Source organism: Cylas formicarius, unplaced genomic scaffold (assembly GCF_029955315.1).
Source record: "Cylas formicarius isolate icCylForm1 unplaced genomic scaffold, icCylForm1.1 PGA_scaffold_8__14_contigs__length_24414737, whole genome shotgun sequence".
NCBI classification, from domain to species: domain Eukaryota; kingdom Metazoa; phylum Arthropoda; class Insecta; order Coleoptera; family Brentidae; genus Cylas; species Cylas formicarius.
In genome coordinates, this window is record NW_026844361.1 from 11,735,616 (window position 1) to 11,761,891 (window position 26,276).

The following is a 26,276-nucleotide window of genomic DNA, read 5'->3' on the forward strand; positions in this document are numbered from 1 at the left end:
ATTTTATAAGGAGTCTTGTAATAAAACTGATAGACTATATCATTAAAAAGAGGGGTACTGCATTACCACTTCTTGTTGCTCGATTTAACTGTTTTTCTAGTAGAGGATCCGGTTTAAGAACAACACGCCTCATTCTTTTCCGTGATAAAATATTTTTTTTTAATAATAAAACTTATTGATTAATCAAATGAGAAATGATTGACAGTCTATATCTTAGCAAGACTATATTTAATTAAAAATTAATTAATTTCATTTTTTGTCAGTATTTTTCTTTATAAATTTAGTCTCAATCAAAGAAAAAAAGTATATAGGAAATGCCATACAATGTTTGACTACCTTTTTTTAGGCAACAATACATGTCAACCAGGTGTAAACAGGTAATCGGATGAAGTGATTTACCCTCATTCTTCTTCTTTAAAAATTAAATATGCAAATATACAGAATTTTATTACGAACCCAACGATATATGATTGACTTTCCAAATCGTGGCAAAGCTAATGATTGACACGATCTAAAGTTTCAATAATTTCATGTAAAAATAAAGTGTGACTGCGAGCTCTATATCTTTTTTCATGTACGGCAGAGAAGGATCTACCACAACAGCTGCGCATAAGGCTCTTGCCAGAAAGAGAAAGGCGTGTGTTCAGTTCTCTGTGTATAAGACAAAGATATATTCCCCCACTTAAAATTATTTTGGAACCTTACCGCATTTACTTATTTAATTTTTAAAGAAAAAGGATGAGGGTAAATCACTACATCCGATTACCTGTTTACGCCTGGTTGACACGTATTGTTGCCTAAAAAAAGGTAGTCAAACATTGTATAGCATTTTCTATATACTTTTTTTCTTTGATTGGTACTAAATTTATAAAGAAAAATACTGACGGCAACCAAGAAAAAAAAATGAAATTAGTTAATTTTTAATTAAAAATAGTCTTGCTAAGATATAGACTGTCAATCATTTCTCATTTGATTAATTATTAAGTTTTATTATTAAAAAAATATATTTTATCACGGAAAAGAATGAGGGGTGTTGTTCTTAAACCGGATCTTAGACTATTCTATCTAATTCTAATAAATCAAAAACTTCAGGTAATAAAATGGACTTCCTGCTTTTAGGTAATTTTCTTAAACTAGAAATAAAAGGGTCGGAATTTAAAAGCATTCGATGAAAAGATCTGTGTTTGTAAGAACGCGAGACATTTTTCTTGTATTTTCACGTCTAAATAACTTAAAATTTTTATTTGAAGATTCTGCAGCTTCTTCCGAAAGTTCTCCTATCGATAGAAGTTCATTTTCAATAACTTTGTGCACGGAGGCAGGTTGGTAATTTTTTACAAGGTCTTTTGCTGTTTCTAAAGCGTAATTCTGATATTTTATAGAATTAATTTTATAGCCCGAGCCCGAAGCCTGCAAAAGAATGCAACATCGCTTGATAAGATCTTTATCCAGAACAGTTATTTCGGCTGAAGCTTCATAACTTGTAAAAAATCTTCTGGCAGTATAACATGGTAATTGAGCCTGACTTTTCCCTAAAATCTTTTTAAATCCACGATTTTCTCTGTGCAAGAAGTACCTGTTCATTTTGCAATCTAGCTTGCCTCTTTTTGAAATTTGTATGAAAGGTGTATAAAATATTCAAAAAACCTAATCCATGAGTGAAGGGGAGATAAACCAAAACGAAAATTGTGAGTATCGATAGTTTTGCTTAAACATTGCTCAATATCGTTCATTTCTTTAGGTGTAGCATTGCAAATCTAGCAGCTACTTGACGATATTTCCGCTAAGGAGCAACATACTTTACCGTCAACCATTGTCAATTGCAAAGAATATTGAACCTTTTCTTCACGATCGCCATATTTAAAGATTGTAGGCTTCAAATTTTTAATTTTGTCTTCAAAATACTCTTCTTCTTGCAAAGAGAGTTCTTTAGTTTCCTTGGCAAGCTGAAATCGGATAATTCTGCAAAATCGAGTGGTGGAAGGGCGCGGATTCTTCCACACAATAACATTGCTGAAGTTGCTGATTGACAAACTAGTTGGAGAGGAACATAGGATGTCACGAACAGGTTTTCATCGCTGGTATTTACAGAAAACTTCTGCTTATATTCACTGTGCCCTGAACACCATCAACCCCATTTTCCTATTAACATTAAGTCTCCTTGGAGTTGAAGTGTCGACAAAACGTCTTTTTGTGACTCAAGAATCCGGTTAGCCGTGTGATCCACAAGTGACTGCAGTTCAACTTCTGCAGATGTCTCTGACACTTTTTCAATCCGGAGGATAGCACGTTTTCTTTGCCTCCAGAACTTTGTGATAGGAAGGAAAGACACTTGAAGCCATTTTTGAATTAACAAAATCTTTAATTAATGTATATTGATGCCTGGTCAACTTAGCTTCAGCGTTTAGATGGTTCACTACGTTGTTCAAACTTTTTCAAAAATCTTTTTGGCTTGCTTGTTGACGGCTCTTGGGGACCTGCTGGATTTCTACCATTTCATCCAGCAGAATAGGTTGGGCAAGCGGAAGTTCACAAATTTCTGTCGTGTTTAACCATTCCTGGTGCTTAGCTACTAGTTTTGATCTAGAACTAGAAGTTTGCCTCACTGAAGTTCCTACAAAGATAAGAGACACGGTTTTCCAAGTTGATAGTCTCGATCTCTCTATTGGGCAAAGTAGTTGTCAACTCGGCTAATATTTCACGGATTTTTTCCGAAAATTTGTTTGCTTTCTTGGCTAACCAAGTATTAAAAATGTACATCCACGTGAAGGTGTATTTTACTATTTGATTTGCAACAAAAGAAAAAAAATAACCCTACGTTTTTTTTGTATACATTTTCTTTTATGTATTTTTTTTAGCGTAAAATTGATTAAAAGCAAAGATTGGTAAACAACTTTATTAACTCGGGGCTCAGAAGTGCAAAATAGCATGTGTACCAGGTGACTAAAGTTTGTTTTGCCTCTCGGCGATTTGTAATTTTTGGCCTCGGGATACACAGTGACAGTGTAGTCCCTAGATGTATAATGCACTATAACAAAAGCAATGATAAAAATAATTTTGTTAACAAAACGTTACGTTATTATTGCTATTGGAAAATAAGGTATATAACTCGCAACTTATCGAGGGGTAAAGCATTAGAAAAAACTAAAAAAGGGGCAATGGCAAGAAAAGAAACAAATGATTATCCTTAAAGTCTGTTACTGCCAGATTCTTGCATTGGAAGGAATATTTACAAAGATTTATTGAAAGACAGAACTGAAGAAAGTTGACAGATCAAAATGCTAAATGTATCTTGGAGGAAGACCTGTACGATCCCGAAGAAGATATACCGAAAGAAACTGTGAATTGAACAAAGATGTAGTAGACTCTAGGAAATACACTCCGCAATAAGACACTACTATAATACTCCGTTGCATTGTGACTAAAAGATTTCTCTTAAATGCGATGCAAATCACAAAGGAGCGAAAAAAAAAATGCAAAATGCATTGGTCAACGCTTTGTCGGGGCACATTCACATCGCGTCCAAATAGAAATAGAGTTGCGTCAAACGATTAAAATATTTTACAATTACAATACAATTTTCTAGTTGTCTTTGGGAAAATAAATATAACTAGAAGTTCTTGCAATTTAAGTACAATTTTTTTTTAAATCTACCGTTGCCTTTGTTAAGGAAAACAAAAGTCCGTAAGAGGTTTCGCTGTTAATTCGGCGTGTAAAAATGTAAATGCGAACGGGTCAGACACGCATGGAAAAACGCGGCTGTGTGAACGATTTAGATGCTATCCAATTATAAACGTAGTTGTAGCAGCGAGTGCGCTGTTTGTACGCCGAGTTACCTCACAACAATGATACGCCCACCAAAGTCATTCTTAACTAATCCGTACACCATTATTTTTAATTAATAAGAACTAAAAATTCAGATTTTCACGAAATACTAGATATTCACATGACAATTGTTTCGACAACACCGTGTCTTTACCAAATGTAAGATTTACAAACTACCTGCTACTATATATACCGAAAAATGACAATAAAACCTTAGTTAATGTTGTGAGAATTTAAGTTTAATAATAATTTCAATTGATCGTTAAGCAACACATTTCGATGTCTCATCTTGTTAATCTCCACGGCTTCCAATAAATTTAATTTTCTACTTTTTGTGGCTGTATGTAAAATATCATTCTGGTTTACCAGAACTTTTCCAATATGTTTAGTTATATCAAAGACAAGTCAACTAACTCTACACTATTTAATGACAAAGACGAGTATTTTTTAACAATTATGAATCCATAACCGCCGAAATTAATTTCATTAGTTAAATTACATAAACAAGGTATGCCCATTAGACCAATCGTGTCTTATGTAAATAACAAAATTAGTAGGTATTTTAAAGTTCTGCATAGATTTTAAACCAAAATTTGCAATAAAAAAATTCTTTTGAATTAATCAACAAAGTTAAAGATATCAAAATCCCTTCTAACGCAAGACAATTTTCTTTTAATGTACAAAACTTATTTCTCAGTATTTCACCTATGGATGTGATAAATAATGTCTTGATTGTTCTTTTGGTTCTTTTTTTGCATTCACAGTGCTTTAAATATTGGTACCAGAATTGTTTTCTTCGAGTTTCATAGAAACATTCCGTTGTCTCAAGATGTAAATATAACTGCTATCATTTATTTACTTTGCTTGAATCTGTAGATAATAGAGCAAGTGATTTTGTATTGTTTATCCAGCTCAAACTAATTTCTTGAAACTGATACTCCCTGAGACCAGGTTTTTCTTATATTATGATATGTTAATAAATTCAATAATATTAAAGGACTACCTGAAGGCCTTCACTAATAGTGTTTCGTTGTTTCAGATGGCCGACACAGTGAAGAAATCTAGAATAGTAAGTGAAGAAGACAAGGATATGGAGGCGGCTTTGTTAGAAGAATTTAACATCAGATTAAAAAAGTGCATGAGCAATGTGTGTATTTTTATTTTATAGCTTCGTTGCTTTGTGTACCCCGTGCCGTCAATTTAAACGCTTAATTCACTCAAAAGATTGAATGTGTATTTTTTAGAAGTTATAAGCTCCGTAAAAGGTTTTTATACATGGTGCTAATTAAAATCGTGCGGTAAATTTAAGCTGCTTTTATTTTTTTTACCATAATTAAGTGAGTTGCAAAGAAATACAAAAAAAACTATTAGGCGTTACATATCGACCAAAGAAAGTATTTAAAATTTTTAAAACATAAGGAACATAAGAAGAAATAAACTTTACATTTGTTTTTATCAATTTATAAAATTTTGACCTATGATTTTGATATGGTCATATGATTCTGGTTAATCACGTTTCCAAAAGTAGCTGCTTTCAATAATATTTTTATGAAAAAAGAAACCAGGTGTGGATGCTAAGACGTTAATGAGTTTCTAACAAATTAGGTGTAGGAGAAAAAAATAAAATAAAACTAGGATTTTTACGCATTTTAAACAGGGACATGTTATTATATTACATTTCAAATAAAAGAAGAAATTAATCATTCATTAATTAAACATTTAATTATTTTAATTAATTACAAACAAAGTGATTATGTTGTCTCCATTTTTTATTAATTAATTAATTAATTAAATATAATTCTGCTAAATATAAATATATTTCGAAAGCTCCAATGAAAATGTCCAACATTGTTAGTCTAAATATAATCGAAAAGCAGCTTTTAAAGCTAACAATAATGTTGGAAACTTAATCAAAAATAATAAAAAAACGAACACATGAAAACAAAAAAAAATAAAATTATGATTTAATGGTTTTTACTCATCTGATTTGAATTTTACAATTTTCACCAATTATTCTAGCACCGTAATATTTATATACATTTAAAATAGAAAAAGAAATTAATCATTCAATTAACTAACTTGCTAGATTTGTTAATTAAAATCAAAATAAGTTCCATGTTGTTTCTAATTTTTTGTAAAACTTTCTACTGACACTGTTATTACCATCCCATTTTCTTCTCAACGTCCATATTCACATAAATTAGCTATTTTTTTATATATAGGTTTCTACCTCCATAGCACTAAAAAAAAGTTAATGCGAGATCATAATTCTCCTGCATATAGCATTTTAATATATTTCGAAAACTCTAATGAAAATGTCCAACCTTTCAAGTGTAAACATAATCAAAAAGTAGTTTTTAACGCTAACAATTCATTATGAAACTTAATTAAAAATTATAAAAGACGAACAAATAATTAGTAGAACCGTTTAAACACGGTTTTTCTTGAACAACAAATTCTTCTTACCAGTTCAAATGAAAATAAACAACATAGTAAAAACTAGCACACACAAAATCAACCATATAAAGAACTGTTTATATATAAAAAAAACAAACACTGGCATCCATATCACTACAAATACAATTAAAAATGTCCATCGCTTGAAAGAGTGGACTTCTAACTCAAAAATTTATCGAATGGGTTGGTATAGAGGCTACAACTTTTGCCTTAAGGTTTTCACTTATTTTGCAGGGTATTCCGGATATTTTGTGTCTCAAGTGTCTTAGGTTTAGAGCTGTCCACTTTTAATTGGGCAAGTATTTTTAAAATTTTTGTATTTTTAATTCTTTTCTTGTAAAGACAATGAGTATACTTCGACCAGAATTATAGTGCTTTTACAACCGATCCCGTGATTAAATTTACCTACTTTTTATTACTCCAAAACCGCAGCCCCTTATAGAACACCCTGCCGAGCAAATCCTTACCCGTTACCATTCCAGGATCGTCCTAGGAATGTATCTACCTACACGAACAAGAATGCTTTCGAAAAATCGTCGCTGGGCGGTTCAATATGGATTTTTTCTAATATCCCGCGCAATACCAAATACCGCGAATATAAAAACTGTAGCTCTTGATGCGGCCTGACTCTGTTTAAACCCATTAGCCATATTTTTTACGATTTTTGATTTGCGGCTAATAATTTACTCTTTAAACGAACAAATTTCTAGGTCTTTTAGATGGAAAAAATACCTAAAATAAAAGTTATTGCAGTGGATCTTCCGCGTCTGCTGGCTAAAGAATTTTGCCGATTGGGTGAACGATTATGGGGGAAAACATATTTTTCTAAAAGATAAAATTATCAAAAAAAAATTTTTCAAATTTTTTTAAAAAATAGTTGCTAAAATTTGATTGTACCCTTGTTCTACTTATTCGAAAATACCTCGCAGCATCAATGCTTAATCAAATTTGCGGTTCAAATAAAAATTTCAAGTTCCTACAAATATTCGTTACGGTCCGTCTAAGGCAAGACCTACTTATTGCAGAATAAACATCTGTTGGAATGGGTCAAGGTACTGTAAAATACTTAAAACGTCAAAGCAATAAATGCACTATATTTTTGGTCGTACAATAATAAAAATTGTCATGCACGTGTTAATTTGAAGAAAGCATTACGGAATCATATAGATTTTATCAAAAAGCGCCAAGGAAGCAAAATGATATTTAACTTTGATTAAATCGTTGGCTTCAAAAAAAATCAGTATTTTTTTTTTCGTTGAGTGGATCGGTAAACCCTTGGGAGAAATAAATGAATGAGCAGTAGGTGAATTTTGCGTTTGAACGCGTCGCGTCCCTAACACGCTTGCCGTTTTCGAGTGGCGCTACTAACCTCACCTTGCAGGACGACCTCCAAAAGGAGGCGGAGCCCCCCGAGCCCCACGAAATCTACGAAAGCGTCGGCGTAGACAATCTTCACGAGAATTACTACGAAGAACCCTCGGACGTCCTGGAAAACGGACACGACGACGAAAACATCTACGAAAACATACCGGAAAAGACTGAACGATCGGACCAAAACGACTTAGCAGTAGCGGGAATCGAAGACCATTACGAAGAGTTGGAGGAGGCTCATGTCCCTTTGCCCACCACCTTTTTAACGGATTACTCGGAGAGCAAATCGCCAGAGTCGGACGGCAAGGCGTCCGTGAAAAATCGGATGTTGTTATGCACCGACGACACCTCCACGTTGCTCTTCACTCAAACGGTGACGTCGCCCATGCTCACTCCTTCCGAGGAGAACATCGACTTCCTCAAAGGCTTCCAACGCGAGCCGATCAACTCGGACGGTGCGCTATCGAGCGCTCCTCCTTTACTGGAGGACGAGAACTTTTACGAAAACGCCAGTTTTTTCAAAAACACCACGCCGGAGAACATGTACGAGAATTTGAGGCTCGACGATAACGTTTACGACAACTTGGAGTTCGACAAAGGGGAGAACATCTATCAAACGGTGGAGGAGTGCTCTGAGGATAGAAAAAGCGAAGGGAGTTTGGAGGAGTTCATCCGGAACGAGAGGGAATCATCCGGAGGCTTCGAAGAAACGAAGAACCTCGAAACTTCGAAAGTGATTACGAAAAGTGAGACGGTAGTAACGAAGGAGAAATCGATCGAAACGTATTCCGAGATGGTTTACCACGCTAGATCGGAAACCGGTTCGAATTACTACGAAAAGTACACGGAGGTATTGCTGAAGAACTCGAAGAACGAGATCGGGAACCGGGAGAAAGATACTGAGACGGTGCCCGCGGAGATCGTGAAGAACCTCAAGTCGCAGCTTTGGAACTGCAAGTCAGGGGCGGAGGTGGTCGGTACCGTCAAGAAAGAGGGTGTCAAAGAAGCCAAGGCGGGAGTAAACATCGTCGACCAGATTAAGAAGTTCGAGCATAGTGACGAGGACAAAGCGGAAGACGTGAGTAGACATTTTCTTGGCTAGGTATACCTCGGCGGGACCGTAAGTCGCATTTTGCGTTTTGCTGTTTTCGGTGTGCTTGTTTTGGTTAGTTTTACTAATCGTACTCGGGCTTAGGAAAGGTTCGACGGGTCCGTAAATTGTTCGACACTGACGTGGCGAAACATGAGAATCTTTACTAGATTACGAGGGCTTCCTTTTATATTTCGAGATTTGTAATAAAAAACCACAAGCTACCAACAAATATGACTGTATTGTTTCTCAAAATATTCACCCCGATGATCGATACGCTTTTGCATTCGATGAAACCAATCACCACGTCGATTCGGGCGCCTCCAAAACATGCTTTTTTATGGGAATAAAAAGATGTCATTTGGTGCTTAATCAGGACTTACGGTGGATGACTGGCCCATCGAATCAACGTTTTTAATGCCCAAAAAGTTATTTGTTTGCACTGATCGGTGAGAGCTAGCATTGTCGTCGTGAATTAATTCTTCGTTTAATTTCTTCGAAGATTTTCGGCAAACAAATGGTTGTGTATCATTCAGAATTGACTGTTTTACCTCTCACCAAAGAAACAGTTGCGACGTGGCCAGTTTTCCTGAAAAAACAGGCTACCGTTCGTTTCGAGGTGTTTTGTGGGCTTTGTCTCATTCTGGAAGATCCACACAGTCGACTGCTACTTGCCTTTAGGTTCATCTGTATAGATGCAAATCGTGTGGAATCCAACGCGAACAATTTTTTTAGTGACCAAATGTTCATGCAAAATTGTATCTATGCTGGTCCCGCTAATGCTCAAAGATGCCTTAATCTCATGGTAAGTCATTTGACGATCGTGCAAAATCAATTTCCGCACTGCATCAATGTTTTGGAAAATCACCGATTTTGGACCACCTTCACGAAATTCATCCTTTGGAAAACTACGACCACGACTGAAGTACGAAAACCAGCGATAAACAGTAGTCGTAGACGGTGCTTTAACTCCAAAAGTCGAATTAAGCTCATCATTGTTGTTCCACGTCTAAAGTTGTAAAAAAGTATTGCACAAAAACGGTTCATTTTTAACAGCCACATTTTTTTTTAATTTATCACAAAACCACACTCTTGCGCCAAAACTTAATTGAGTAAACCTAACCTCAAAATGTCAAACTTCCTCATAAAAACGTTAATCGCCAGATGGCGGGACTAGTTTGAGAAAATCCCGAAATATCAACGGCAGCCCTCGTATAACACAATTAATTACTCAACAATACCATCGATAAAATTCGCTGAAACTTTTTTCTTAAAGAAATTCCTAATTCTATAATTCCTTCTCTATAATTGACAGTAAAAATTGGCCGCAGTTGGCCATGTTCAGGTTGATGTGTTAAGGAACATAAGGTTTTAGTGCATTTGTGAGAGATCTATCCATAAAAAAAAAAGAAAATCCATCCGTAATCAAAGATTCTACAACGATGATACAGCCTTAAGCAGGGCACAAACTGTATTTGAAAGACACTGTATTGAAACATAATAGAAATTGGTATAGTCGAATTCGTTGTCACTTTATTAAAAAAAAATTAATTTAAGTTGAAGCAATAAATTGTTTAAGTGCGGACACGTACGAGTGACATGGACGCGCGGCCTCTGAAGATGCCAAGTGATATTTTGGCGAAACGTCAGGCGAATGATCCTACACCAGGGTCAAACAACGAACGGATGAACACCCGGATTATAACAAAAAAAATAAAATAAAATATATATATATATATATATATATATATATATATATATATATATATATATATATATATATATATATATATATATATATATATATATATATATATATATATATATATATATATATATATATATATATATATATATATATATATATATATATATATATATATATATACACATAAGTTCCTCTAATGGTCCATCTAAGTGAACTATAGAAGTCGGAGGATTATAATATTTAATAAGCATAAATATAATAGAATAATAAATAAATAAAAAAATACAAAAAATTAACATGAATTGTAGAAGTCGGACGATTATAACATTTAATAAACATAAATACACTAAAATAATTAATATAAAAAAATAATAAAGATATTCAAAAATAACTTAGCATGAATTATATACACTAGAAAATTATAATAATTAATAAACATAAGTATAATGCAATAATAAATATAAAAATATAATAAAGGTAGTAAAAAAATTAACTTAACATAAATGATAGAAGTGGGAAGATTATAATGCTTAATAAATATAAACATAATAAAATAATAAATATAAAAAATTATAAAGGTAATAAAAAAAAATTATATTTCGTCTGTTCGCAACAAATGGGAGAAATTGTCACGGACCCGTCGGCCTCCTGCTGTTTAGTTTAAGTAGCAAGTAGTTATAGTTCATAGGGTGTAGTAATTTTTTTTTTCGTTCAGAGTACCGAGTATTCGGAGACTATAATGGAAAGTAACTCGCCCGGAGAAATGATTATTAAAAAGAAAAAAACTAAAAAGACCCGAAAGGAAGAAAAGGAAAATATTTCGGTTGTAAGTTTGTTTGTTTTTTGTTTTTTTGTTTTTTAATTTCGTGTATAGTTCGCTTATTAACGTTTTGTCTTTTTTTTTATTTATTTGGACTAATTTCGTTTTAGACCGATAACGGATTTGTTGAAGCCGAAAATTTTTATAATGTTAACGTTAAAATTTTGGTAAGCATAGTTTTTTGTCGTTCTTTGCATGGCTTTTTATAATTTCGCCGTTTTCGTTTTTGTTTTACCGTTCGTTTAGTGTAGGAGCTTTGGCGATTTAACAAAAATCGACGGCAAGCGCTGGCGGGAGAGCAAAAAGAACAGCGAACGATGGGTAAGCAGAGCGAGACGATATATACGGCGGTGTGAAAAAGTGTGGAAACTTTTAATAAAAAACTAGAGCTTTTTTACATTTCCGTACCGTAAGAGACGCCACTGACATGCAAGTCCCAAATTCAACGGGGACTATTCGTAATATATACGAAAGTTTCTCGAAAATTAGCCTTTTTTCTTTTTGAATTTTTGAAAAAAAAAAGAAAACTAATGACACTTTTCTCATTGCGTTAGTTGACATTATTATATTTTGAGTATGTCTAATTTTTTTTTTCGGACCTGCATTTTTATCAAACATTTCGAAAATACTCATTGTGAAAAAATACGTGTGTGACGGATAATGATTTACTAAACATTAAGAAGTTTTCATAAACAGTTAAAAATTAATTTGGCTATTAAAAAGAAAAGGTCCTGTAATGCCATCAATTTCTAAAAGAGCTTAAAAAAAAGAATTTTTTTCATTTTTTGCATAGAAACAGGTATTTTTATTATGGATGCGTGGAAGTGGTTAATATTTAATGCTCTGACCTAAATGTGGCGAAAACATGGTATACAGGGCGGTAACAAATGGCCATAAAAAATGTTTTTTAATTTGTTAAAAAACACTCATTTAATTTATTAATGCAACACCCTGTATCAAGCACTTTTATTGAGTTCTGGATTTAATTCTGTACTCATATATACCGGGTGACACAAGAAAGTGGGAACACTCTAACTTTTAAACGACTTGAGATAGTGATTTGAAATTTGAAGGAGTTAATATAAACTGAATGTCTAATTTTTTGACAATATTTCCGGTTGGGCGGAAACCTATATTTTTTACATTTTTGGATCCAGGAAACCATTCTATGTAGGATAGGACGGGTTTTCTCTTTTTTTCGTTCATTTTTTAATTTTTATTTAATTTTTGAAAATTGTGTCTAGGAGGCTGTGACCGGGTCACCTGAGCATGGAAAAATTGTAAATGGAACTTTTCTTTACTTGTCTTAATTTTCAAAATTCGTTAAAAAATAATCTCACAGAAAGAAGAAAACCAAATAAGTAAATACATTTTTATAAAAACAAAATATTACTTAGGTGGCTTTGCTTCTATTCATCATCAAGCTGGAACGATTTTGTCGTTTTCCTTCCTGTGAGCTTATTTTTTAATGGATTTTGAAAATTTGTGGTCAAAATGTTGCAATTCAATTTAAAAATAAACAAAAAAACTTGCAAACAGATTTCGGGAACTGCTGTAATGAAAGAAAACATCCAAAAAGTGTGGAGGTCGGGAAGTCCGCCAGAAACCACTTCCAGAATGCATAAATCAATTTTAAGAATGAGGAAAATATAAAAGTCTTAATCAAGAGAAAAATGGAAAGAGCAGGTTGTCCCTCCATTAAATTGAAGTATCGTGGAATGAGAGTGTTTTAAAATTTTACAAAAATTGGTTGATTCTATACCTAGAAGATGCCAGACGGTTCTAGATGCTCTACAGGAAATACAAAAACAAATCAGATTTTTATAAAATGTTCGGCTTTTATTAGAAATTTCCTAAAAATTAATTGATATTAAACAATTTCCACACTTTTTTCCGCCCCTGTAAATTTAGGGAGATAACCAAATAGCATTTTACGTTTATTTGTAGCGCACTAAATCGCTTACGGACGTTTCGCCTGCTTCTATTAACATTAAACCCATCGAAAACGTATTCACCGGAGTGTCGGTTCGGATATTGGTAAGCATCGTGTTGAACTAAGACGAACAATTCCAAATAGCAGAGAATTTTCGAAAAAACCCACGTTAGCAGAAACACGTTCGTCCCTGTGTTTTCTATAGATTCTCGAATATTTCTTTGGTCGAAGAATTGATTACACGCATGATTGTGTTTAACAACTGTTGCTGATTTGATATGTCATAGCCTTAAGACCCTTTCATGTTCTTTTGGCCTAGTAAAGCGGTCGGGGAACTTCTTTAATCATTACCCCAAATTTTTTTTTACCGAAAAACATCATTTAAATTTAAAAATATTTTTTATGGGGGTATATATTAAATTTAAACAACTTTTTTCGTCTAATAATACAAGAAAAATATCATATGAATTACAAAATAACAAGAAATTATCATATTTTCTGTGGAGGCGACTTTTTGCGACAATTTGGGCTACTGTAACAAATAATAATGATAATAATAATGATAAAAGGATCTACAATCCAACTACGTGTATCAAGATCTGGAAAGTAATCTGAAAACCGCTTTCTGAGTTGGATAAGATGTCAGCAAAAGCAATATTTTCGCAATCTTCCAAAAACAAAGCTAGTGTTGGAAAAGAAGTTATCTTGTTCTGTTCTACTTTCTGTCTCAAGCATTGCAGCTTTAATCCAAACGCTGACAGTATTTCTCTCGCTGAAATGATATTAATATTCTCTCCTTGCAATTCTTTGTTTAATATATTTATACTCTCAGAAATGTCCGCCAAATATGCGAGACACGCAACCAAGGAAGAGTTTTTAAACTTATTTGATCAACCATTTCAGTTTTGAGAGTCCATACTTTTTACGAAAGCCGAAAAAGCATTAATATGACCCAGCATACCTGGAGCTCCATCTAAAGATACAGAAGTAAAGTTTTCCCAATTTAGACATCAATTCCAAGAGATCTCAACTCGAGAGGAGAACAAAACAGCAATTCCTCTTCAAAATTATCTGCACCTTTGTAGCGAACATTAGCCGTGAATTGCTACTAAAATCAGCCCGTTTTAATGCCGAAATAACCTGCTCCTTCACATTTTCTGCTAATGTAGAAATTCGTTCATTCAGTACCTTCATACATACAACACACCATTGTCCTCTATTTGTATAAAATCGAAATTAAGGAATTCGTCTTTCTATGGTTTTTTTTCTATTTACTGCCATCCGAAGGGAGACAGAAAATAATAGTTGTAAAATACTTGAGTTAAATTTTCAAATTGAGGCTTACCTGGATCGCAGTAAATGTAAAATGTTTAGAGATTTTCGGTATTGGTTTTAACATTATGAGTGGCAACTGTTGCTGAAATTTATTTCGTATCGATACGCTTAATGTCTCCGTGAGCCGAAAATAAGTTATCTCTAATACTGCTTCTATTATACGTTTAAAAGTATTTTAATAAATTAATTTTTATTTATATCTCAGATGGGAAAAACTATATTCCATGTCTTTTGCACTACTTGCTGTGTTTTTTTTTTACGCTCTTTCATCCTAGCCAAAAATATTTATGCCATTATAATTGAAATTTTCGAGGAAATAAAAATAGCTGTTTTTGATATGAAGCGCGTAAAAGCTCCTATAAATACTCGTTAAAACTAAACTAAGTTTGTCGAAATTGGGTAAACCAACCCTTAATTTGACGAGATAGAAAAACATAGTTTAAACAGAAACTTTCTCTGTTCTCTATCTAGAGTAGATTACGTTAAAACGAATTTAGGTATAAGTTAATAATAATGTAATCTTTATTTAGCATTATGCTACATATAAAATACAAAATATAAATTCGAAGTATATAATATAAAATTCCCGGAAACCAAAAGCTAAGCACACAGAAATCAGAATTTGGACAATACATGGCGTCTTAAAAGTCTTTTAAATTTATTAAGGGTATCATAGTTTTTAATATCATGCGGTAAATTGTTAAAATGGTTTAGGCCTTTATGTAATTTAGAGTTTTGTACATAACTCGAATTACATTCTTTTAACATAAAATTACCACAATTTCTTGTATTGTAAGAAAGAATATCTCTGAAATAGGTAACTTTTTCACAAACATGATTGGGAACACGCTGCCGTTTAATTTTGACAATAAATACATACACATTAAACATTACTTTTTGCTTTACAGACAAGAAATTAAGAACACTCAACATGCTTTGAATTGGCGTATATATGTTACACTTTAATATATTTCTCATGGCCCTATTTTGAACAATCTGCAATTGCTCTAATTTAAAATTAGGCAAATTGAACAAAAGTGTGGAACAAAATTGTAAATGGGAAGCAGCTAGGCTGTTATACAATAAGATTTTGGTGTTAAATGAGAAATTTGTCCCTATTCTAGATACAAAATTAATCTTTTTAGAAAATTTATTCATTATGTAATCGGCATGTGTATGAAACGTCAAATTTGAGTCAAATATAACACCCAGATATTTAATTTTGTTTTCATGAATTATTTTTTTGTTGTTAATATAATAAATGTTCGAAATTTGATTTACTCAATTTATGTCGTTTACCAAAAATACAAAATTTTGACTTGGCCGTTATTCTTGCACAGCCATTCAGAGAAGCCTTCTTCAGATCAGTATTCATTTTTCTTTGCATTTCATCCACATTTTCACCCACAAGAAAAATCATAGTGCCATTCGCAAATAAAACCGCTTTAGTCTCATCTAAAATATTTACAATATCGTTTATATACATAAGAAAAAACAATGGTCCCAAAACTGTCCCCTGAAAATTTTTTATATTTCGTTTTTTATACCCTATCTGTTAAATACGAACGAAGCCATTAATACGCTATTCCCTTAATACCCATTTTGTACAATTTTCTTAACAGTCTAGTTCTACTTATTGTTTCTAAGGCACGCTTAAAATCCAAAAATACAGCCAACACAAATTTACCATCCTCCAAGGTCCTCGAGAAATCGTCACAGGCAGTAACAACGACAGACATGAATGTTTGGAGCGAAAGCCCGCCTGGGTAGGGACTAAAATATTGTTTAAATCACAATAACTTTGCAGCTGCTGTTTCACCACAACCTCAAGAACCTTCACTGGAACGGTATTAATTGGCCTAAATTTTTGACGTAGATTGGTGTTGGGAACCTGTACAGGTATCACAATTGGTGTCTTCCATGCCTCCGGAAAAGCTCCACTCCTAAGGGAGGTGTTCACAATGTCCAACAATCGATTTCCAACAACAACTCTTTGATATACCACATCTATCACCAGTCACATTTTTTAATTCTCTTATTATTATTTTTAGGCCCTGTATAGTTATGGTATTAAACTGATCTATGTCTTCATAAGTTGGTATATTATCAGTGATATCAATTTGGAATATTGTTAAGAAAACCCTTTTTTTCTATTTTTTTTTTCAAAAGTACTATTGCTGTGTTCCCAAGAACATTGCCCTCTTCAGATTGAACTTCATTATTTGAAGTTTGACCTGTTGAAACAGGTCTTTAGTTTTTTCTATAATATAAAATATAAAAAAAAATAGAATAGGGAAGTACAACGCGGTTTCAGTTATGGTCTGACGAAAGCAAGTGAATAATTGGCGAACCTTAGAACTTGGAAGATTTGGAAAGAGGTTTAAGAGGTTAAAAATTTCTTTGAAAACTACACACCCTTTTGTGCAAACGCGTAATAAACATAGAAGAAACATAAAGACGAAATATAAAATATAAACATTGTAGAATATTTCATATACAGGGTGTTCTGAAATTAGTCAGCGATAAATATGTCATATATAAACATTTCCAAAACAGGTTGAGAGAAAAGAGAGAAAACTTTAAATTAATGTTAACAAAAAACCGTTTTCATTACCATTCGACATGTATATAATATATATATATATATATATATATATATATATATATATATATATATATATATATATATATATATATATATATATATATATATATATATATATATACACGAGGTGTTCCGAAATATGATGAAAATTTAAATGGGTTTTAAATGGGCAGCGTATCATTTATAAAATAGGATGCCGCTAATCGGCCGCTTCGCGTTTAGGAATATAGGTACATAGCTAACCGTAGTTTTTTGCATGTGTGCATGGCCGAATAACAATTAACCATCGTAGAAGGAGAGATTTAACACTGAACCCGCTGTTAGAGGGCTGCTTAAAACGTTTCCCTTTAAAAGTGATGAACTGGTAAGTAATTGACCTCGAACAATTTGGCGATCGACACAAAAATATTGCCGTTTAATGTACTGGGAAGTCATTTAATTTTCCACTATTTGGATATTTTCAAATATATTTTCAATTTACGATAAGGGGACAAAAAATGTTTAAATGTCTTTCTTAGCTTATAATAAAGCCGATATAATTTTTTTGGATGAAATAGCCTTCTTGATCATCTGTAGATCTCTCTCTGTATTGTGTTTTCGTATTTGTCTTTCCAGGTCAAATAGTTGCCTTTCCTTGTAGATTTCCATAAAATTTCTATCAAAATCAGTTTTAACGCCACCTATTGAACCTAACTATACATTAAACCTTAAAATATCAACTTAAAACCCCTCTCTCTGCGACAAATGGTAACTTTTTCTTTTTGATTTCTAAGAAATTCTAATAAGAAATGGTTTTTCCACCGCTCGTTGTACCGGAAAAAACCAGCAGAACTCCTTGTCCCAGATTTTCTCAAAAGAAAATTGTGTCTTTTATCTGTATAGTACAATCGAATTAAGTTGCTAGTAATGGGGAAGGTTGAAAATTTATTTATAAAGCTGGGACTACCTGCAATGCGGTGCGGTAAACGGCATTTGACTCACGAGTGAGTTAAAATTTTACCGAACGTGTTGCACTCTATACTTTTTCTACGACCGTTAGTTTTTGGTTATATTTTCGAAAAACAACACGAATACATTCACTGACATGACCGTCAGAATTGACAAACGTCAAAATTCAAAGCGTGGGAAATATCTCCAAAAATATCCGATTGCTCCCAATTCCGTGCGGTAAAATCCCGGAAATGTAGATCGGTAATTAGGCATTTTACAGACGGGAGTAGAAAAAATGTGTTACTATATGTCGTTTTTAATGTCCGCCATCTTGAAAATCGGAACTTTTGGACAAAATCTTGTTATATGTCCAAAAAATATGTCCACATATGTCAAAAAATATCAAGAGAGCAAAATTGAAGGGCATAAAAAATACGCAGGAAATATGTATTTCCCGCTTTTACCTGTAATCGTATTGAAGATATAATAGCTACAATTTTTTTGAAATAGTGAAAATATGCAAATGTACCAAAAATAGACCTAATACCTGCTGTTTGACTACACTAAATGCTCACTTTGTACAAAGTTTTAATTTTATCTTTAATGGACAACAATGAAAAACAAGATTTTTTTGTCGGATGTTCGTTTATGACCGACCATAGTAGGCCTGAATGTATCTGTACTGTGCGGCTTAACGTTGATTTTGAAACAAAAAATCAACTACCACAGTTTTCCTGAATCTTACGACCGCGAAGACAACATCGTAGGCCCAACTATGAAAGCTATTCAGCGCTCAATTTGATAACCATAACCTCACTTAAATATTGAAAAGGATTATTGATTTTACTTTACTATTCTGTTCTCACTTACCTGGAAATCCTGGAATTTTACTTTTTCTAACTAATTTCAGATGAGCTTTCTCCAGTACAAACTATTTGTTTGTCCTAACAACACATTAAATAAAAACTCAAAGCCAATCAGACAAACAACTATTTTTTAAACGTGGGTAGATGTAGGCCTACTATAGTCGGTCAAAAACGGAAACCCGACAAAAAAATCGTGTTTTTCTTTATTGTTCGTTAAAGATAAAATTATTGTAAATTATAATTATAATGTTTATACAAAGTGAGTAGTCAAGCAGTTGGTACTAGGTACATTTGGTACATTTGCAAATTTTCATTACTTTAAAAAAATTGTAGCTATTATGGAAATACATATTTCCTGCGTATTTTTTTATGCCCTTCATTTTTGCTCTCTTCATGTTTTTTGATATATGTGATAGTTTTGGACATATAATAAGATTTTGTCCAAAAGTGTCCATTCTCAAGATGGCGGACCTTTTTTGAGGCTTTTTGGTCAAAAGTACAGTCCCAGCTTTATGAAAAAAATTTCCTCCCAAACATTTATTTGTATTGTACAACATCTACAGAAGTTTCCGGATATTATTTAATTTTTTTAATTAAATGTGTTTCTAATTTTAATTGGTAAAATTGCTTACAAAAAATTCTGAAATATTTTTTTATGATTTTGAAGGCTGTTATATATTTTTTTTATAACTACATTCCCAACAGTACTCGAAACTGTTTTGCTACCTCAAAATGCTCTACATAAGTCGGAATTCATTGGATCTTAGCTTTTTCGCTGTTTTTTTTTTCCAAACTTTGTTGTATTGTTTGCTGGGAAAGTACAAATAAATAAATAATAATAATAATAAACAAAACAAGGCACGCAAGTAGCCGATATCAAAGATACCAAAAATTGTCACTCCTTTAAACTATCAGATGCTGTTTGCAATATCATTTTGTGAATTTAACATAAAGCCTTGTGCTTTTACTGGGAATACTCCGTAGTGAGTACATAACAGACAAAAAAATGCAAGAAATGCTCCCACTTGTAATTTTTCTTAGCCCGATCCTCTACAAGTCATGGTTTCAGAGATACAAAATACCAATCAGTTCCTATGATTCCCAATATTTTCGATCCGGATTTGCGAGTGACGACCCGTGCTTAAACGGCATTTGCCACGTGACTTTCACCTAGCCTCACGTTCTGTTTGTGGATTTTAGAAATCGAGCTTTAGCAAATTCGACGCCCTCCAAAAGAAGAACGTCCTCCACGTTAGGTCCTCCGACTCCACCAAGGCCCATGAAAAATTTAACGTAAGTCAACGTCGATCCCATCGGATGCGGTGCCTGAAAGCGAACTGTTTTTTCAGGGCGCCCAGATCGACGTGACCAACTGCAAGGCGTGCGGCAAACAGGTCTTCCAGATGGAGCAGATGAAGGCGGAGAAAGCGATCTGGCACAAAAATTGCTTCAGGTGCACCGAATGCAACAAGCAGCTGACGTGAGTTGAAATTTCTCTTAAATATGTTTTTTTTTAACCGAGTTTATTCGTTTTTTTTATTAAAGATGTCTATTTGCAAAAGTTGTGACTAAAATGTGTTTTGAGAAACATTCAAAAAGTTTGACTGTACATTTTTGACACCCACTTAGAAGATTAATTTTGAAAGATAGAAAAAAAAAGTGTAGATACAAAAGTTTGAACATTTTTGCTCTATTATCTTACGCAAAATGACATTTTTTTTTAATGGAATGCCCTATATATTATTGGCTTAAATCGTAGGTCTTTTTTTTCTGATTTCAAAAACATATACAGTGAAAACTGTGTGAATACTATGTATTAATCCACTCTGTATAACGAATTTCTCACTCTCTATACCGAAAGAAAAAAGGGCACATGAGGTAACAAAATAAGGAATGTAGGCCGACTTGTAAGTAATAGTCTCTTACCTTCTCAGAATTCCTTATCCTAATAAAAAAAAATCTCTAGATGATAAAGTTGTTTTAATTCGGGAGATAAAACGGGGAGAAAAGAAAACTGATGTGGGACGTCGATACGGACTAACACCGTCGACTCTATCCACGATTTGCAAGTGGAAAGAAAAAATCATTCAGGCTGAAGCGGCAGTTCTAGTAAAAAACTAAGAAAGCCAAAATTTCACGATTTGGATCGGGAAATGTTGCAATGTAACTGGAACTATCGTAAAACTAAAAGCAGAAAAGTTTACTGAGCAGGCATTATCGATTTCAAGGCTTCGGAAGGATGGTTGGGGAAGTTTAAACAGAGATATGGTATAAATTATGGACAGATAAGTGGCGAAGCCCGTGGTGTCGACGGAAACGTCACTAGCGATCGGCTGGAGAAGACGTGGCCAAAACTGGCAGAAAAGTACCCTGCCGACGACATTTTTACTGCTGACGAAACTGTTATTTTTTACAAAATGACGCCAGATAAAGCTCTTAAATTTCGAAGCGAAAAGTGTGTGGGTGGAAAACTTTCTAAAGAACGTATAATAGTGTTAGTAGCTACTAATATGAGTGGGAGAGAAAAAAGAAAGCTGGTCGTGATCGAAAAATCAACTAAACCAAGATGCTTTAAGAACATTAAGCATTTGCTAGTCAATTACAAGGCAAAAGTCTGCATGGATGACATCCCAAATTTTTGAAGAGGAGATACGGAAATGGGATGCAGAATTGAAGGGTAGGAAAATATTACTTATCTTAGATAACTGCCCTGCACATCTCCATATTCCAAATCTACGGAATATTAAATTGGCATTTCTTCCAGCGAAAACAACAAGTCTATTACAGCCAGAGCTTAATAAAAACTCTTAAGTGTCGGAAAAATATTTAAATGGAATTGATCGAGTCCGAACACAAATTTTCGATGAATATGCTAGAGGCAGTCAACTTTATTAGTAAACCTTGGAAAGAGGTGACAGCAGAAACAATTCAACACTCCATGCAGGACTTATTACCGAGACAGAACGCGAACAAGACTTGGAAGATGATCAGCCACTAAGCGAGTGGATAAAGCAGTTTCAAACGACAATTACGTTTACAAGTGAGGAGTTGCAAATAGCCAAGAAACCAATTTCATATCATTAAACAAATTGCACTGAATAATGGCTACAATCCGTCCATTATAGATAAAATTATAAATAAAAAACAAATCCAGACAACAGTAAACTCTACTTATCCGAAACCTAATACAGAACATTTAAAACAATTACATACGTAGGAGAATTCAGAGAAAAAGTTTCAAAAAATTTGTCAATAGCAAATAGCTTTCAGAACTAACAACACAATAGGAAAATTTTTAGTAAACAATAAAACGAAATATCCAAAGTCTCAAAAATCAGGTGTCTACAGGTTGAAATGCGGATCTTGTCCTAAAATATGTATTGGACAAACATGTAGATCCTTCAAGAAACGCATTAACGAACATAAAAGAGCGTTTAAAAAACAATGATCTAAATTCTAATTATGCTACACACTTAAACACACATTTTTTATGACAATTTTGATATTTTACATACAGCCACAAAAAGTGGAAAATTAAATTTATTGGAAGCCGTGGGGATTAACAAAATGAGACATTTAAATGTATTACTTAACGATCAATTAAATTTAAATACCTCTCCATTATTAAACTTAAATTCTCGCAACATTAATTAAGGTTCTATTGTCATGTCTTGTCCAAACAATTGGCATGTAAAAATATGTAATTTCGTGAAAATCTGAACTTTTAGTTCTTATTTATTTTGATAAATGGATTTTCATCAAGTAAAATTTCAATGTTCAATGTAATTATGCATAGATATTCCTAGATATGAATTTATTTTATATATTTAATGTCATTGTTTTTTCTTAATGTAATTTTTTGTCAATTTTGTTCAGGGTGGATACGTACGAGAGCAACGAAGGCAGTTTGTATTGTAAGCCGCATTTCAAGGCCCTGTTCGCGCCGAAAGCGGTCGAAGAAGATACCCCCGCACGTAAGTATATATCGTACTCTCTATGTCTTTGACCCGATTCGTCGGGGTCCGACGATGATTTCAGCGAAGTCAAGAAGACCGGAGCTGATTATACGAGAGAATCAGCCGGTAGAGTTGCCCCCTGATGTGGTCAGAGGTACTGCGTGCAAAAATGTGTGTGTCGTGATGCCCCCGTTCAGTACCATACAAATAAATGTTTAGGTGTAACAAATTTTTATAAAGCTGGGACTACCTGGAAGAGGTGGTAACGTACTAAAAGTCCCCGTATGTACCTTTGACAAAAAGGACTCCGCCATCTTGAAAATCGGTACTTTTGGACAAAATCTTGTTATATGTCCAAAACTATCACATATATAAAAAAAAATCAAAAGAGCAAAATTGAAAGGCATGTACTTCCAGCCTTTTACCAATAATCGTATTGGAGATGTAATAGCTACAATTTTTTTAAAGTAGTGAACATTTTTTAATGTACCAAAAGATAGTCCTAATGTCCACTGCTTGAGTAGTAAATGCTCACTCTGTATAAAGTTTATAATTATAACAACAATAATTTTATCTTCAACGGACAATAAAAAAAAAAACACGACTTTTTTGTCGGGTTTCCGTTTCTGACCGAGTATAGTAGGCCCATATCTACTCGCGTTTAAAAAATACTATGGTCGGTCACAAACGAAAATCCGACAAAAAAATCGTGTTTTTCTTTATTGTCCGTTAAAGATAAAATTAAAACTTTATACAAAGTGAGCATTTAGTAGTCAAGCAGTAGGTATTAGGTCTATCTTTTAGCACATTTGCAAATTTTCACTATTTTAAGAAAATTGTAGCTATTGTTTTTTCAAAAAGATTATAGGTAAAAGGCTGAAAATAGATATTTCCTGCGTATTTTTTCAATGTTGCTCTCTTGATATTTTTTAATATATGTGATAGTTCTGGAGATATAAGAAGATTTTGCCCAAAAGCACCAATTTTCAAGACCTTTTTTGAGGCCTTTTGGTCAAAGGTACCATCCGAGGCCTTTGAATATATTAAAAAGTAATTAAAAGAAAGTATAGTAACACCTCTTCCAGGCGGTCCCAATTTGTGCCACCTTCCCCATTACTAGCAACTTAGTTCTATTGTACTAGTTCTCGAAATAATATCTATAGCACTAAACATAGCACATAGTTTGTCGTTATTGCTTCACCGGATTAACCTGAGTACTAAGATGTTTTTTTTTGTTGTTTTTAACTGCTGAGAGAATTTTTTCACATGAAAATTTGCTAACTTTCCTTAACCTTAGAAAATTGATACGAACTGAAAATATAAACAAATTTGATATATTTTTTAATGGGACATCCTGTATATTATATCACCGAAAGATCTTTCTTTCCCGCTAAAAACAATTGAATGCGATAATGTTATGTGTTCATTTTGACGTTTCGCATGGTTCACTACTAATTATTACACATCGATCGAATATTTAAACGTTAAATCTTAACTTACACTGATCGGAATACGTCACCGAATTTTTATTTCGTTGTTTGTCAAAGTATACGGGGTCGCTCTGAAAAGCGCAAACATGAATTTTTTAAATGGGGTTGTGTTAGAGCACCTTGGTTGCATACCACCCTTCTTCTTTTCTTTAAAATACGATAAAATAAAGGCTCTTTATTATTATTATTATTAAATTTTTATTTCGAATTCCTTTTAAAATCCTTCAACTTCTTTTTTTTCCAATATTTTAGTTCATTTAATTATTTTTGAAAGTCATGAATAAGAATATGAATATTTCACATTACATTAAAAGGTTATATATATATATATATATATATATATATATATATATATATATATATATATATATATATATATATATATATATATATATATATATATATATATATATATATATATATATATATATATATATATATATATATATATATATATTCTCACGTATTGATTCACGGATGGAAAAATGTGATGACACTATATTCCGGGATATCATCCGTTCGCTCGTTGAACTCCGACTGGAATCCTGCAAATCTTGCATCCGACTGGAATCCTGCAGACGTTTCGCCAAAATCTCACTTGGCATCTTCAATGCTCGCGCTCCGAGTGTTCGAAGTGTTTTCGGAGCGCGAGCATTGAAGATGCCAAGTGAGATTTTGGCGAAACGTCTGCAGGATTCCAGTCGGATGCAAGATTTGCAGGATTCCAGTCGGATATATATATATATATATATATATATATATATATATATATATATATATATATATATATATATATATATATATATATATATATATATATATATATATATATATATATATATATATATATATACCAGACAAGGTCTACTAAATGTAGAATAAACCTCTGTTGGGATGCGGTTAAGGTACTGTGAGATACTTAAAATGTCAAAGCAATAAATGCACTATATTTTTGGTCGTATAATACTACTTTTTCGAAGTAACCGGATTTCCCGAACAATCGAAATATGCCATAATATACAGGGTATTCTGTTTAGGATAGAATAAGGGAGGAAGAAAATTAAAAATCTAGGTGAACCCAATGCAACTTTTTTATTTACTTTTTTTACTATTTTTCGCAATTTTTGAGTCGGACCTTATGGAGTCCAGATGAGTTTTCAAGGTTGTCCTGGAACTTAATTGTAAAACTTTAGCGTCCATTTAGTAAGTAAGTTTGTATCATAAAAATAAAGCGAACACGTCGTCTGTTTGATGTTTAGCGAGCGACAAGCCCGACTTGGGCCTGGAGGAGCTTCAAAGCCTCAACGTCAAAGAGCGCTTCCAGGTGTTCGAACACTACCAGACCGAAACTAGCCAAACGGAGACGGAACGCGGCAACATCAACGTCAAACGTTCCCCCTCCATCCTCTCAAAACTTGCCAAGTAATCCGCACACTCCACCATAATCCATCCTTAACGGTTTGATATCGCTTCACTAGGTTTCAGAAACACGGCATGGACGTGGGCGTGTCTAACGAGGCCCTCGACGGGATACCCGTTGAGGAAAGTTCCTCGGAAGGGGAGGAGGAGGAGGAAATTCTAGAGGGCGAGGACAAGGACTTGGTGCGTGCCAAGCGCGTGCAAAAAGAGAAGCCCTTCCACTTCACCGGCATGTCCGACGTGAAGAAGAAATGGGAAAGCGGCGATCAGTCGAAGGAAGAGAGACGGGAGGAGAGGAAGCAAGAGATACAGTCCATCAGGAATAAGTTGTTTATGGTGAGTGCCGTGAGGTCGATTGAATTCACTACGGCGTCGAAAAAAACGCTTTTATCGACTTTTTCCTGTTGTCTGTTCTCTGTAATGGAGTGTCGGTAGGTTTTTGAAGCCGGATAGCGTTCGAACGGTTAGAAG

The 26,276-nt window shown here is 33.5% G+C and overlaps 2 protein-coding genes across 13 annotated transcripts in view; one reads left to right on the top strand and one right to left on the bottom strand.

Annotated features, from left to right (window-relative positions):
- LOC132705793 (phenoloxidase-activating factor 1-like) overlaps positions 1-26,276 on the bottom strand; it is a 120,354-nt gene that overhangs the window by 57,253 nt on the left and 36,825 nt on the right. The window lies entirely within an intron of this gene.
- Positions 1-26,276, top strand: part of LOC132705790 (LIM domain and actin-binding protein 1) — an 80,549-nt gene that overhangs the window by 36,616 nt on the left and 17,657 nt on the right. For 4 of the 11 annotated variants that reach the window (XM_060676655.1, XM_060676659.1, XM_060676664.1 and 1 more), the window contains exons 3-15: positions 4,865-4,972; positions 7,664-8,731; positions 11,167-11,277; positions 11,382-11,438; positions 11,518-11,592; positions 13,219-13,308; positions 17,437-17,508; positions 20,141-20,233; positions 20,290-20,420; positions 22,817-22,914; positions 22,979-23,050; positions 25,646-25,808; positions 25,865-26,141. In XM_060676655.1, coding sequence (XP_060532638.1) covers positions 4,865-4,972; positions 7,664-8,731; positions 11,167-11,277; positions 11,382-11,438; positions 11,518-11,592; positions 13,219-13,308; positions 17,437-17,508; positions 20,141-20,233; positions 20,290-20,420; positions 22,817-22,914; positions 22,979-23,050; positions 25,646-25,808; positions 25,865-26,141 — 2,415 coding nt within the window. The remainder of the gene's footprint in view (positions 1-4,864; positions 4,973-7,663; positions 8,732-11,166; positions 11,278-11,381; positions 11,439-11,517; positions 11,593-13,218; positions 13,309-17,436; positions 17,509-20,140; positions 20,234-20,289; positions 20,421-22,816; positions 22,915-22,978; positions 23,051-25,645; positions 25,809-25,864; positions 26,142-26,276) is intronic. The other 7 variants (XM_060676657.1, XM_060676663.1, XM_060676656.1 and 4 more) reach the window with 6 other exon arrangements.